General features: G+C 41.3%; 1 protein-coding gene across 1 annotated transcript; it reads right to left on the bottom strand.

Annotated features, from left to right (window-relative positions):
- Window positions 1-5,695: 5,695 nt before the first annotated feature.
- On the bottom strand, window positions 5,696-15,822 carry G6pc2 (glucose-6-phosphatase catalytic subunit 2). Its single transcript, XM_052724523.1, has 5 exons — window positions 14,174-15,822; window positions 13,527-13,636; window positions 11,107-11,218; window positions 8,398-8,513; window positions 5,696-7,746 (listed from the first exon to the last, which is right to left on the bottom strand). Exons 1-5 carry the CDS (start codon window positions 14,716-14,718, stop codon window positions 7,235-7,237), a joined length of 1,395 nt encoding a protein of 464 aa, XP_052580483.1. The 5' UTR covers window positions 14,719-15,822; the 3' UTR covers window positions 5,696-7,234.
- Window positions 15,823-16,059: the final 237 nt, after the last annotated feature.

The raw sequence follows: 16,059 nt of genomic DNA, 5'->3' as shown, positions 1-16,059 counted from the left end.
ATTTCAAATCAGATTATAGCCCTTTTAAGGATTGATAGCCTTGTTCATTTCATTAAGTAAAATTAAAACAGTATCTATGAAACACATTTGCCACAGCCTTTCCTATCATCTTTCTTGCTCTTTTTCATAGAGAAATGGCAACAATATCCCTATAAGTCTTCCACCAACACAGTGCTTCACTAGAGCAAACAAAAGAGGAATTTGAGGAAGCATTACAGTTTGAATCTAAAATGTCCCTCATAAGCTCAGTTTGTAGAGTTTTGGAGTGTTGGGGGGTGGCCATAGAACCTTTAGGAGACAGGCTCTGGCTGGAGAAAGTGGGTGGTGGGTAGGGGTGGTCCTTAAAGTTGATAACCATTTCCTGTCACCACACTGCTTCTTGATTCATGGAAATGTAAGCAAGCAGCTGCCACCAGCTCTTGCCACCATGGATCCACGTGCTGCCACGCCTTCCCCACTGAGACTGTGTCCCCTCAAACCAGGAAGCAAAGTAAGTCTTTCCTCCCTTAAGTTGGTTCTTGTTGGGCTTTTGGTGGCAGTGACGAGAAGTAACTAATATAGGGAGCCAGAGAATATCATATTTGGTTGAATGTGAACCCGAGTCACAGCTGGAATGAACTTTCCGATCTTAGTCTGTGCTATACTACACACCTTAGTTATGGCTTTAGGAAACTATTATTCCGCTGAATGGATGACGTATCAAATTGCCCTCTCAATTCATACCTCTCTATCCGTAGATAAGTGTACTTCTCAGACTTCTTCAGAGAAGTTTCTTTGTGCGGTGGATAGTGGTTAACACAGAAACTCACAACTGCTCAAAGAGAACCAGTGACTGTGGAATGCTCAGTCACAAATGGGACATCTATAGCAAACTGCCCCTCTCCCAAAGCCCAGGGACCACAGAGGAAGAAGAGGTGGATGGACTGGAAGAGCCAGAGGTTGAGGAGGATTGGGGCAAAAGGCTGTTTTCTGAACTGTATTCATGAGCTTGCAGCAGGCGTAGTTGCCTGCACATGATCAAACCAGTCACTCTAGCATGGAGGAGAATGGGGTGTGGTTCATAGTCCTCCCGTCCACAACTGAGGCTCTGTGGACAGTTTATTCCTTCTGAGTGAGGGAAAGTCACTTTTCTTTAAGGCCGCGGCCCCTGGTGAGTTGACCAGGCTCCAGTAGATGGCCTCATACTCAGGAGTACAGGGCCGCACAAACCGGACTCACTCAGTGCCCTAGTGTGCTTCCTGTCGTTGTATAAACCACTAACCAGAAACGACTCGGGGTGGGGGGAGGGTTTATTTGGGTTGCAGGTTATAGGCCATCATTGCCGGAAGCCAGAGCAGAAGGTGAAGGCAGGTGGGGGTAGATCTGGAAGAGCTCGGAGGAGGAGTGAATATAGGCTCAAATTTGAATGCTTGCTCTGAAGTTGAAGTGGACGTGATTGGGGAGGATTGGGCGTGGCCTTGTTGGTGGTATATTACTGGGGGTGGGCTTTGAAGTATCCAAAGCCTAAGCCATTCCCAGTTAGGATTCTCTCTCTCTCTCTCTCTCTCTCTCTCTCTCTCTCTCTCTCTCTCTCTCTCTCTCCCTCCCTCCCTCCCTCCCTCCCTCTCTCTCTCTCTCTCTCTCTCTCTGCCTCATGCCTGTGGGATTGGATATAAGTTCTCAGCTACTGCTCCAGTACTATGTCTGTCTGCCTACTGCCACGCTCCCCATCATGATGGCCACAGACTCTTGCCCTCTGGAACCATGAGCCCCTAAATTAAATGCTTTATTTCATACGTTGCCTTCATCATAGTGTCTCTTCAAAGTAAGAGAGAAATAACTAAGAAGTATGATAATACATTACAGGAAGTTCTCAAAGAATAAAATTATTTTTTAAATATTTAGTAAACTTACACTACCTTTTAAATGGCCTCAGAATGACAGTCTAGAGCTACACTGGAATGTAAAACTGATGGTGCTTGTCCAAAGTGATGATTGATAAACTCCATGAAGTCCTTTGTACATTTACTGCCTTTGAATTTGCTGGCATCTACCCACTGCATTCTAATGCTGTCTGGTATACACAAATTGAGCTCTAACTGTGCGTCCTGATTGGCCAGGATGGGAAAGGCATGAACACATGAAAACTAAGAGAATAAGATGCGCGGTAACACCTCAGGACAGGCAGAATACTTGCGTCTCCTTGTTAAGTCAATGCAGTCTTTGGATAAGAAAGCATCGACAGCTCCTCTACTCTTTCACCCGCCCAAAAGTTTAACGGCAGAGCTAGGAATAATTGTGAAGAAAAAATATCTCAAGGACTACATGTTTTTAATGTAGAATTGCTAAACTTAGAGATGTCAGCATCTGTCACAGGCAGTGGTGGGTAAAACACCATCCAGTAAAAGCAGGATGCCTGGTCATGGAAGACAGCCTGGGCAACACTGTTTACAAAACAAAGCCTGGGGCTTGGAAAGTCGATTTTAGAATGAGAGTCAGAATGTGACTGAGCCAAAATGTCTGCTACAGTAGATAAGAGCTTGAAGAGGGACCGTGCTTTTCATTCAGGGGTGGGCTCTTTCTCAGGTACACATGTCTCCTGCTCTTCCTACATGGTTCCCAGATGATCCCAGGGAAGGGGTTCAGGCCTCATCTGGCCCAGCACCGTTAATGAGATGCTGGGTTTTGGGAGTCAATGTAACCCCTGGGTTGTGCCACAAACCTAAGCCAGCAGGACCCCAGCCACCACTTTCTTTCGTTTCCCAGGCCTGTCCTGGCAGCCTCTCGGAGGAAGCAGCAGTCGTTGAACTCAAGGCAGACTATCTTCAGAAATCACGTGGCAAAATGTTGGAGGAAAAGAAAAGATCCTAAGAAATTAAAAATTTATAACAGAACAGAATTAATTGGTTTTGCACTAACCTTTACAACCTCAATCTTAGAGTTTTCTCCCTACTTTAGGGAGCTCACTTCTGTGCTGTCTAAAGAAATGAGTCGTGGTTCCTTTTAAATTATTATTGCGATCTTCATCAAAGGACAGCAGGGACAGTAATTAGTACTCTTCACAAACCAGCCTCACATTTGACATAAACTGCATTTGTCCTTTGCAGAGCCCAAAATGAAGCATTTATTCTTAGAATTTTCTCATGAGTTGTCACTGGAGTTGCTTCTGGACCTTTCTACCACTCAAGTTCTTTTCAAGGAAACAGGAAGAGGACTTTAAAACATTGATAAAGTAGCATCACCCGACCTTCATGGGGGAGTCATCAGATGCCACATTAAAGATAAGGGGATGCTTAGGAATGGCTCCTTAGTTGCTTAGCAACATTAGATTCAGGTATTTATTCAAAAATGCTGCCTACAATTTACAAAGAGACCAAGACTATGAACCAGGGCAAAGTCTTCAGGGCAACTGGATACTTGGAGAGCTTTTGTAAACAGTTTCTGAATGACCATATAAGCACTGGTATCAGACATAAATGTATGCTAAACTGGGAAAACTTAGTCAGAAGGTCCTCCAGTTATCCAGAATATGGCCATGAATTATGGGTAAAACACACAGTTTTGTTGCCATTAGGTTCCCAAGACAAGGTGCAGGGAGGATGAAGCCAGGCTCCTCAGTGACAAAGCTGAGTTCAGGGAGACCAAGGTGGCCAAAGCTCACAGGACGGAGTCAGCGAGAATGGGGTCCAGCCTCTGCAGAGTTACATCTGAAAAATGCTGCAGAGCCCAATATTAACCTGCTACAGATTCCCTACCTCACCTTAATGTAGTTTGGGGATAGGAGACAATATGAATTTTGTTTTGCTTTGTTTTCAAGGAAAAGCACTGTGGAGTTGGACTTGTAATACCCACTTCAGTAGGTACTAGACACACATTTAAATTAACTAAGAATAACATTTTACAATATCTGTATTAGCTGTTCTTACGTCAACTTGACACACGAACTAGAGTTATCTGAAAGGAGAGAACCTTAATTGAGAAAATGCCTCCATAAGATCTGGTTGTAATGCATTTTCTTAATTAGTGATTGATGGGGGAGGGCCCAGTCCATTGTGGGTGATGCCATCCCTGGACTGGTGGTCCTAGGTTCTATAAGAAAGCAAACTGAACAATCCATGAGGAACAAGCCAGTAAGCAGTACCCCTCCATGGCTTCTGCATCAGCTCCTGCTTCTAGGATCCTGCCCTTTTTGAGTTCCTGTCCTGACTTCCTTCAATGATGAACAGCAATATGAAGTGTAAACTGAACAAACCCTTTTCTCCCCAACTTGCTTTTGGTCATGGTGTTTCATTGCAGCAATAGAAACCCTAACTAAGACAATAACCTTCCTCGTTTGTATTACCTGCGTTTTAAGAGCTTAGTAGCCACATGAGCCAGTAACTACAATATTATACAGAAGCAAGTACTTTTATCATTCTAAAAAGTTCGATTAAAAACTTCTGGGGAAAGTAGTTTGAACACATTTAATGAATCAAAACTTTTTAAAATGATTTTTTACTTTTTTACTAAGAGTTTTTTGTGTGTGTCCATTTAGTCTCAAAATTTTTTTTTTTTTTTTTTTTTTTTGAGACAGGGTTTCTCTGTGTAGTTTTGCGCCTTTCCTGGAACTCACTCTGTAGCCCAGGCTGGCCTCAAACTCACAGAGATCCGCCTGCCTCTGCCTCCCAAGTGCTGGGATTAACGGCGTGCACCACCACCGCCCGGCTTAGTCTCAAATTTTATGTTAAAATTTTGGACCTGTAAAAACTTAGAGTCTTGAATTTCAAGAATGTCTTATGACATTTGTAAGTCCTCTGTTGTAGGGACATGCACACAGAGATGGCACCAACTTGACCTTCTAAGGGAGAAGCCCAGTCAATAGCCTATCAAAAGAAAGTGACTAAACACTCTTCTTGGTAGCTACTTTTAACAATGATAAATTCTCTTGCACTTCTCCTCAAATGCATGTTTGATTGGGACAGCTTCTTAAGCCACTTGTCTAGGTTTTATCATCCTGACAGCTCATGATATTGACATTTTTCTCTTGAATATGCAGATGTGTAGACACTGTGAATAGATGGATATAGTGAGTCAAGTGAGCTCAATTTTGCTTATTTCTTGTGAATAAATTGAAATCCGAAGTCTTCTCCATCATGATTAAAATCAGGCATTTTCTCCAAGGCGGTACAGAGCTGTTCTTCTTGCTGCCTAAGCAATTTCAATCACAAAAACAAATTGCCTCCATATGGGTTCCTCCAGGAGATTTCAACTAGATGGAAAGAAACAAAAAATCTCCTCACTGGGGACTCAAAGGCTTCATGGTAGACGGGGGTAGAGTTGTTGGAGATTAATTATTGAAAATAAGCCGTGCCTCATCCCATTTCCCCTCTGAGCATCACCCGTCATCTAGCAGACAGCTGCGTAGGGTAGCTGAAGAAAGTTCCTCTCTGGGAACCTACAGGGAATGCCCGGTAGAACAGAATGTCCTGCCTATAGCTGCCCCAGTCCCCTCAGGCCCAGGTGAGGGCAGCTCAGAGTGTGCTGGGATGGAGGATTCAAGATGAACATTCCTGACTCTATAGGAAACTTCAAAAGAAGGCTCAGAGGGAAGCAGACCTCTTCCACTTGCAGAAGATGTGGCGGGGCAGACAAAACGCAATGAGGACTATGGTATTATGGTAGCCTCGTGCAGGGACAGTGGCAAGGAATGCTGAAGAAATGAACAAGAACAACTCTCTCCCACTTCTTTCTCCCCAGTTCCCCAATCAACATTTATTTATTCTCAAGTAAAAGCTTCTTTTGCCCTGGGGTTTCCCCCCCTAAGGAATCAATTGCCTTTTTAAAAAGGACGCTAGTTAATCTGTCTTGTAAAACCAACAGTACATTTTCTATAAATACACTTGGAAAACAGCCAATTATTAGGTATTAGAGATGTTATTTTTCCATGATTACTATCAAATAGCCTTCCCTTCAATTGGTATGTTTTCATACATATTTATGACCTATTTAATATATCATCACCTGAAGTAATTCATATATAACACCCTTGAGAAGAGTTACAGAGTATGTTGTAGGAGACCACAGGCTGTCAACAGGTAGCAAAGACAGACTCACAATCTTTGAACTTGATCAGAAAGTCATAGTTATCAACTTAAAGTCTAGAATTCAATGAGGAAGAAAAAAAATATTGCTGAGAGTCGGCATAATATTACTAGCCCATAATTAACTTTCTAAAGTAAAGCACAGAGATCAGTCCAAATGAGCCAATGAGCAAGTATTTAATAGTTTTTCTGAGGTAGAAGAATTTGCTCTTCCTGATTTTGAAAGACTGGACTCCTAGAAGTAAAACATGGGGATGCCGCAGCAAAGAAAGGAGGCTTTTCCAGTAAATGGCAATCCAGTGGCTAGCCTTCAGCAGGGTTTGTTGAAACATTAAGAGGCACTGCTACGAAACGGAGAGCAGCAGGTAAGAGTTAACAGAGGCAGGCGCTTGCTCTGCTCATGTGCCCTGTTTACTCTTGTGTGTCACACATACAGTCATTGCTGGCCTGGAAAAGACTCTATTCTGGACGTAAGTCAAATAGATGTATAGGAAGGAGTCTTGTACGGCAATCATAGACTCTAAATACATCTATCTGCTCTTACCGACTTTTTTTTAACTTCTTCAAAATAAAGAAATAAATCATGGTCATAGAGATATGAATCAGAAGTCTTGGGTTCTAACTCTGGTTCTAACACGACATCATTACCGGCAAGCCACTTGATCTGAATGGACCTCCATTTCTTTATCTGACACATGAGGAGATAGGATTTGACTGTGGACACCTCTAAAAGGCCCATGGGAGCCAGAAGCAACTAGGTCTTTACATGATAGAGGCATCAGACACTGGAGGGTCTGTGGAATGCTACCAAGTATGATAAAGAGAGAGAGAGAGACAGAGAGACAGAGAGAGAGAGACAGAGAGAGACAGAGAGAGTCGGTCACCATGCTTACTAGGACAGTCAGAATTCAGTCCCTTTCAATTGTCGACATGGGTGATACCATATTGTCAGGTTTGTCAAGAAAAAAATGGATGTGATTATTTCTGGTCAAATACTGTTATTTTAAATGCCACTGGGAAAACAGACTAAATCTATCTGTGGGTGGGGCGGGACCTGTAGCCACAATGTTGGGACCTCCACAGAGATGTTTCCAGGATCTCTGCTGTATGGTTCTACTGAGGAATGCAGGAAGTAGGTGATCCTGGGAGTCCAGAGCACTGCAGGCACAGCTGCTCTATTTAATCTTCTTCTCCCTGGCTCTCATTAACATATGGACACCGTAAGGAAATAGAGCCACCACAGTCAGTGGGATGGATGCACTTTTACAGAAAGACAACAGGTAAAATAAAGGTTCCGTGTGAGTCGGGATCTTGATGAAGTGATAAAGTTGTAATGTGGTCAGTGAGGTCACGGCACAGAGCAACCGGAAGCTCGGCCTGCAGCCATTTTCTCCCCGGCAGCTCATAAGGAACATTTTTGAGTTGATGGCGAAACCCAAGCCAAAGAGGACCCCGAGGTTTCTCACAAGACCAGCAAAAGGCGTGCTGTCCATGTGGATCCAGTCTGGGTTGGCACACCACTTTTTGGCTATAGGCACAGACCACAGCAGGTCAATGTCGAGCAGTCTGAGAAGCAGGTAAAAGCCAAGTGCAAATAGGAAGAGGAAGATGTTGGTCTTCAGGTACATATTCAAGCTGGCCATGTGGATGCCTGGAGTGTGTTCAAAGGCCTCTGCTACTAGCATCCCTAGGGATTGCAAAGAGATACTGCCATGAGTGTGTGATCCTGAACCCTTCAGAAATCTCTCCCCTCTGCACGGGGCAGGGAGGGGGGGGTGCTTTAGACACCCAGCTTCTAACAATTTCCTAAAGTGTTTTCAGACATTAATTGAAAACAGGATAGTCCCATGGTCTTTCCACTACCTACACTGGCCAAGATGGATCAGTTAGAAGCCAATAGCATTGAATGACAACCCATTTTACAGGCAGAACTCTAAGCAATACAAAGCAGCCACTAAGTGAAGTTAAGCCATGCAATAAGAACTTAGATAACTCAGAGTGTCTTGGCTGTGGGTTGCAGGATCGTTGTGAAGTCCCCCCAAAGCACGGTACATGACAAGATGGCTTGGAAGATGGACTTCACTTCAGTTACACCTCTCAGCAAAGCCCATCTCGCCATGTAGTTATCCATTCCACATGTGAGAGAGACTGTCAGCATGTGCATAGAGGCTCAGGGGAGAGGTATTAAATCACCTAAGCCCCCAATGGTAGCATTTGTGTTAGTGGCTTGATAGAACTACCTCTGACACCAGAAAACTGATGACCAGGGAACATCTGACACCACAGTGCACCAAACAAAGCAAAGGTTTACCAACTAAATATAAAAGACCATACTTACCACCAATGACTCCGAGAATGACCTGATGAGGGAAGTGTGTTGCTATGAATACTCTGGAGATGCAGACGCTGATTTGAATCAACCAGAAAACACTCCAAAGGAAGGACCAGGCCAGTCTGTGATGGAAGAATAGACACAAGCATGAATAGTAAAGAAATCATAGCACCTATAAAATTAGGTATGTGACACCTGATAGTCCTTACAGGAATCTTCCAGGTATGACATAACACAATTATAGAGTCTCTTTTTCAACACACCTTCACGTCTTCCATAGGATTCAAAAGCTTTAGCACAGGACCTCACATTCCTCAATGCTATCTCCTAAGACTTTAATAAATGTTTAAAAGGAAGGTATGTAGTCAAAATCTCAGCATGGAGGAGAGGGATGTGGGCATGAAGTCCTACTCCACCGGAGGAGCTACTGGCATTTGGTAGCCATGGGGAGCGGGGGTGGGGGGTGGGGGGGAGTTAGGTTTTTTTTTTTTTTTTTTTAAGAGTGTGACATCTGGTAGGTCTACCATGTTCCAGTCAGGCTCCACACCCAAGAGCAGTTGAGTAACATAATTTGCTCCTGATGAGTTTAAGAGAAGAGACAGAAAGAGAGACAGACAGACAGACAGACAGAAAGACAGAGATCCAAACTGGGTTGCTAAGGAGGTAGGGGTGGATCTGGGAGAAGCTGGGTGAGAGGAGAGTTATACCAAGATACATTGTATGAAATTCTCAAGAATTATTATAAATATTATTCTTAAAGAGGAAGGCCTTTTGATGACCTTGAAATAAGGGAAAAGGAACAAGGAAGTTTCAGGTGTGCGTGTGTGTGTGTGTGTGTGTGTGTGGGGATCAGTAGTATCCAGAATAATCAAGAATAAACCATACAGATTTCTGTCCCCTGTCATTTGTGCTTCCTCTCTGCCCTGCACTCTCAGCTTTTCTTTGCTTGAAGAAGACACTGGAGAGGCAGTGTCCATTTGGGTGAAAAGCTCACGAATGTTCCACTGAGCCCGTGGCGTGTAATCTCACAGACTCTCAGGGGCCCTGAGCATTGTATGATATATAGAAAAATAAAAAACAAGAAAATATACCATATACATTCAATTAGAAACACAAATGTACAGAAAAAAAAACAGTGTAGCCGGGTGGTGGTGGCGCACGCCTTTAATTCCAGCACTCGGGAGGCAGAGCCAGGCGGATCTCTGTGAGTTCGAGACCAGCCTGGGCTACCAAGTGAGTTCCAGGAGAGGCGCAAAGCTACACAGAGAAACCCTGTCTCAAAAAACAAAAAACAAAAAAAAAAAAAAAAAAAAAAAAAACCAGTGTAGAATATTAAAATCCAAACAATTAAAAGAAAGCTGTATTTAGTGCCAGGCATCATCAAATGGTTTATTGTTTACAACTAGACCAAAATTTAGTTATAGCAAGACGAAAGATTAAAAAGAAGAAATGAATCTGTCAAAGAAGAGGTACCAAGTGTTTCTCCAAAGGGAAGAAGAATAAACAAGTATTTGAAAATGTCAAGGTAAAGTGTAGGCACTCACTACATTTTCTTTCAAAGATTTAATTTATTTTTATTTTATGTGTATGAATGTTTTGCCTGCATGTACATATAAAGTACCATGTGTGTATCCCTGGTACCCTTAGAGGCCAGAAGAGGGTGTCAGATGAAGAAAATATTGCCATTACAAATGTCAAAAAGGAATAGGAATATTTGTTAGAACAAACATATTTTTCTAGGATTGTTAATTCGAGGGAAGAAGACCCACATAGACTTATTTCTTACATTATTCATCACTACTCTTAAGAAGTGGAATAATTCTTCATTTTAGAAGAAATTTTATATACTGGTTATGGTTGTATGCCAGATTTTTAAAAAGGTTGACACATTTTCTTTCTATAACTAAATTTTGGTCTGCTTGTCAACAACATAATGTTTGAGGATTCCTGGTACTCAATACAGTTTTTTTAATGGGTGGATTTTAATATTTGATTTTCCTTGCATATTTCTTCTTCTAATCAAAACTGTACAATTTATGACTATAGTGGTGTTTGCGATTGCTTTAATTACAAAGAATTTCAAAAGGAGAATAGAAGAAAAAGACCAATTTCTTCAATGGTGTGTTATCTTAAAGTTCTATATGGGTCTACACATTAAGAAATCTGTTGGCAGTAAATCTAACATGCGAACTTAATTTTGCCTCTAGAATGTTTTAATTAAAAAGACTGCACAGATTTTTACAGCTAGAATATATTTTAGTGATCTTAAAAGCACTGGGTGTTCAAAGTAGGAAGCATAATTTCACTAGATAAATCAATGCATTCAAGAGCAACGGTGATTCTTAAGATTTTAAGTTAATCTTAAGGCAAGAGAACATGTGTGCAAAAATGTTTCCTTGCGCAATTTTAGATGACTTGTTTATGAAGTATCAAAATAATAACTGAATTTCAGAATCCCAAAGGCATATTTAACAAGTCATTAATCAGATAAACATTTCCAACTCAATTATAAAAGCGGTAATAGCTGTGAGCTAATTAGGACATTATCTTAAAGCAGAATATTCATTTCCCACTCACTCTGCTCCATGGGCTGTGAAAGAACAGAATAAGCACATTTCATTGAACGACTGAAAATGTATTAAAATGAATATTTGGAAAGGACTTCACCTATTCAATACTGTCTTGTTCATGCTACAGAAGCTGGAGCAAGCTGACCTGTGCCGAGTGACAGAGGACTTCTCCAGCAGGCTGACAGTGAAGCTCAGGGCAGCTGTTACCGTGACGTACCAGACACACGATGAGCCCATTGCCTGACCAGATGGACTTCCTGTAATGAGCATTGTTTGTTCAAAAAGTGGTTAATTAAGTATCAGGAATGAGACAACAGGATGTCATATTTCCCATGAAAATTACAATAAAATAAAATAAAATAGAAGCCTCATTGGTTATGGGTTAATGTATACTGTATAGAAGTAGATAAAGGTTGAGTCAATTTGAGACTCAAAATTCACCATTTCAAAAACTTTTTTTTTCTTTAACAAAAGGAAGGAACAGAGAGAAAATTGCTAGATATGACTGATTTTTCCTCTTGGTCCCTATAGTAGCCCATACTTGACCATTATATGGACAATAATCGTTAGAGTTAAAAATTGCTGTGTCAAATATAGGGAATGTCACTTCTCCAGACAATTCCACATGACATGGATGTAAGAGGGCCATGAGAAGTCCTGACATGAACCTACAACATACATAATCAGCCATAACTTTATGTAATTCTACCTTAACTTTCTTTAATGAAAGTGTTTTACATATTAACTCTCTCCCTCCTCCAGATTTTCAAGGTGATTGAATGCTGCAAATCAACATATCCAAGTATAACTAAGAGCATGGCCAGTTGCACTCAAATCTAACACAATCTTATTCATTCTTCGTATGTTGTTTTCAATTGACAAGAAAATTAAAGTACTACTGGATCTTGAGTCGATTTATTTTCCTTTAGCTAACAGGCTGTCATTGGTCGGCCTGTGGATTACCGATTGACTTACAAACAACTGCTGTGTGTAGGCGGAGAAACCAGAATGTGCATATTGTGGCCATTGCAGTGAGAATCTTTGCTAAACAATGGAGAATCCACTCCACCCAGACACTAAAGGGGGGTGTGAATCTTGACAGAAAAAACCTGCCATTAGGCCTTTCCTTATTACCAGAACGGATGCCTTTCCTACACTGTTAGTTTTACTTTTAACCATTTTACTTAGGTGCTGGACATAACTTTTCACCCAGCAGAAAGCCACTTGGGTTAAATATCAAACTATCTTGGAAAAACAAAGCACCAGGCACTTTTTTTGTTGTTAAACCTAGATGCACCCATTTTTCACTGTAGGAATTCTTTTTCTCTCATCCCATATCCTGTGAAAAGAAAGAAACAGATGCCAGGAAGTTTTAGGATAAAGGAAAAGAGCATTTTAGTCACCCCAAAAGCTATCCATCAATCCGTCTACCTACTTATCACATATTGGTTACACAAATATGAAATACATTTAATCCTTGGCTAATGGGGCATACAGTTGGAGCAGCCAGATAGCTAAAGAATTACTATATTAAAAATTACACACACACACACACACACACACACACACACACACACACACACACACACACTCTTTTATGAAAGCAAAGGAAGATATTCAGAAAATTCATTAGGAGCTCATGCATTTAGGGTTTGTTTCAAAGGAGTGCCCAACGGCAAGAATTTTATGCTGTTCAGCAAACCACGATATGGCACAATACAACACTTTCACAAAAGCTAAGGCAACATATATTATATATACATGACATATACAAACTTTTTACTCTCTTAAATTCAACTTCTACATATAGATGTCATACTTAATACAGACTCTTGTAAGTTAAAAACAGCCTAAGAAGCCCTGCTAACATGCTACACAGTCAAGAGCAAAAAAGGATAAAAAAAAAAAAAAAGGTAAAGACACTGTATACTGGCAGCAGGAATACTAGGAAGTCCTCATCTTTCTTATAAAACATCTGTCTTTCCCCCATTCATGAGATTCTCGGAAGACCTGTAGCCATGAAGCCACTGAACAGCAGACAAATCAACATTTCTAGACTTTTTTTGTTTTGTTTTGGTTTGGTTCTTCCAGACAGGGTTTCTCTGTGTAACAGAACAAAGCCCTGGCTGTCTTGGAACTCGCTCTGTAGACCAGGCTGGCATCAAACTCACAGAGATTCGCTTGCCTCTGTCTCCTGAGGATTGAAGGTATATGCTACCATCTCCAGCCATTTCTAGACTTTTAATGTAGATCTTTGGGACTTTGTTCTAGCTTACTGTTTTTTCATTTATTTTCATACCAAACCATTACTTCAAAAAGTAAATACCCAAGTATAAAATGATTTGGGAAGTATTCTCCCCACATAATCTTTCATAAATAACAATATAGAATTTGACTATTCATAAAATTCTTTCCTCCCTCATTAGCAATTTTTACAATAACTGTTAAGCATCCCCACTTGTGATATTTTCTTTGAGATCCTAGATATCACATGATTATAGGATACTAATCATGCATAAAGACTTACAATAGCATCCGTAAAGTGAGGTTTCTTTAATTGCTTACCTGGGCCTGTTTCACATGTAGTAGGAAACTGTTCAAGACATGGGCTTGAGTGATTTGGGTAAATCTGAGTTTCTTGGATCCACCAGTAAGGACGATGCCCAAATAATATCCTGTAGTTAAATGCATACGAATTTCACATGTACTTATATACAACAGTTAACTAAGTAGAGACTTGTGATTTTTGTAAAAAATGATTCGAGTAAAGAGTCAAGGGGAAAAGCTCATAATTTAAACACCCTGGAATAACTTGGGTTTATCATATAACTATCATCACAGAGGATGGTAGTATCTGGAGTTTGGGCACCCTTGTCTCCCATAAACAGGGAAGTCCTGTGGGTGCTTTTGGGGCTTAGAGTGGGACTCTCAAAATGTCCTTAGAATCATCCTTCTCACTACTGTACTGCTAACTTGTTGGCTAATCACAGCATATGTGTTATTGGGTTTTGGAATAACTTATAATTCAGTCAAAGCAAATATTTCTATACTTTTTGTAAGTTCTACTTATGAATCCTGGTGTTTCTAAGTAACCAATTTGTTTGAAGTATATTCCAAGTCAAACTACATGTGCCTGAAACTTGATCGTTAAGCTAAAATTACAAATGTAAGAATACATTTTAGGAAAAAATCGAACAAATCAGTAGTCTTACCACTTGAATATAAGATTGAACCAGTCCCCTATGGTGGCCACCCATATCATCTTGGTTCCAATGGTCTGATTCAGTTGAAACCAAAGTGGGAAGTAAACAGAAAAGATATTCCGGGGGTCTCCAACATCGGACACAAAGTTTAGAAAATCGTAGTAAGCCCTGTAGTCTCTCTGTAGATGCTGAATAATGAGCACTCCACTCGTGTGAAGGAAATCCATCTTGAGAAGATGCGGGTCTAAACCTGAAGCCATTGGAACTGCGGAGCTCTGGGTCCGCCCATCTTTATATGGCACCCTTGTGATGTGCTGAGCCATTACTGTGACATGTGATGCTGACCATCTGTGGAGAGGGCATGATGGTCCTCCTCCCCTGAAAAGTTCATCTGTTTGTGACTTTAATTGGTGGAAAAGGTGCAGTACATGCTGATCCGGGGCAATTTGGAGGGAAGCACAGTGGACTTCTTCTGCCTCCTTCTTTTCTGTGAACAGCTGGATCATGTTTGCTTGAAATTTTTCACGCAGTTCATTTCCCTCAAGGGCAGACATTAGCAATCTCCATGCTTGGCTAGCAGACTACATAAATAATTATTCCGTGTCAAATAAGCCTCAAAGCTGTGCATTTTAATTTCAGATAGACTGGCTTTCTGACTGATCTACTACGTCTCTCGGGAAAATGGAAGGGTGAATTTTTTATCTGAAAATTTTTATGATTCAACAGATTAATTTCTGACGATAGGTTTAAAAAAACCCAAATGATTGGATAGGTCCTCACGATCTAAGATGACAGGGTATGTATGGAACAAAGAAGAGGCTACAGGGGGTACATGAACTCAGGGGGGAAATGTGTTGTTTACATGTTTGATTGTGAGGCCCCCCCCAAAAAAGAAACAACAACAAAAAAAGCAGACTTCCTTGACTTACTTGGGTAATAGAAATGTGTTAGGACTAAACTATTATTATTTTTACAATGTATGTATGTCCGTGTGTCTGTCTATGGGTGCACACATAGCACGGAGTATTTCTAGAGGTCAGAGGACAACATTCAGGAGTCAGTTCTGTTTTCACCGAGGGTTCCAGGGCGTGAACCCAGGCAATCAGGCTTGTGGAGTAAACACTCTTACTACCGAGCCATCTTCCTGGCTCTATACTGCTTTTAACTGACGAGAGAATACAGTTGCGAGGTTTGGAAAACGGCACTTGTGACAAAGATAGAAATTGACCACCGAGGGCTTCCCACCAATCAGGGACTTTCAACCATTTGGTTTGTTGAAAATTGCTCGTTAGAAGTAAACGAGAAGCACCCAAACAAACGCATAAATTGGGGCGAAGAGAGTGCAGCGTGGAGACCGAGTCAGAGTGCGGTTCTGTTTCTGTCTAGTAGGGTTGGTGAGGGGTCAACTAAACCCTTCCAGGTGCTGAAGGTGTGGCCAGTAATGTGCTACTCATCCCTCCATTCAGTGGTCTTTGTGAATCAGAGCCTCCTCTACTAGAAAGTGTCTTCACGGGCTACAGCTGTCACCATGATGATCGTCTAGAGTTATGCCATCGTTCTACAGGATCAGTGTTATGGGCAGGCAGTCCCTGTGGGTACCTCGCTGACCTCTGTTGCCTCCCCTGGAAGAAATGGATTGACTGGCCATTAAAATGTTTGGGGGCCTCAAAAAAAAAAAAACCAAAAAAAAAAAAATGTTTGGGGGCACTTTACAGCAAGCATAGTTCTTTTGATAAGGGGAAAATGGGGTGGGGGAAGGACTGGCCTGTTTCTAACATACATTGATTTAGTAGAATTATTCTTTTTTTGTTATTTAAAAAATGTTTTTTTTATTCATTTTACATACCAATCACAGATCCCCCTCTCATCCCTCCTCCCACTCCCCCTCAGGCTTC

The sequence above is a fragment of the Peromyscus californicus genome, unplaced genomic scaffold (assembly GCF_007827085.1).
Source record: "Peromyscus californicus insignis strain IS unplaced genomic scaffold, ASM782708v3 Scaffold_7__1_contigs__length_154581171, whole genome shotgun sequence".
In the NCBI taxonomy this organism is placed as follows: Eukaryota; Metazoa; Chordata; class Mammalia; order Rodentia; family Cricetidae; genus Peromyscus; species Peromyscus californicus.
This window is presented reverse-complemented; position numbering and strand designations above follow the sequence as displayed.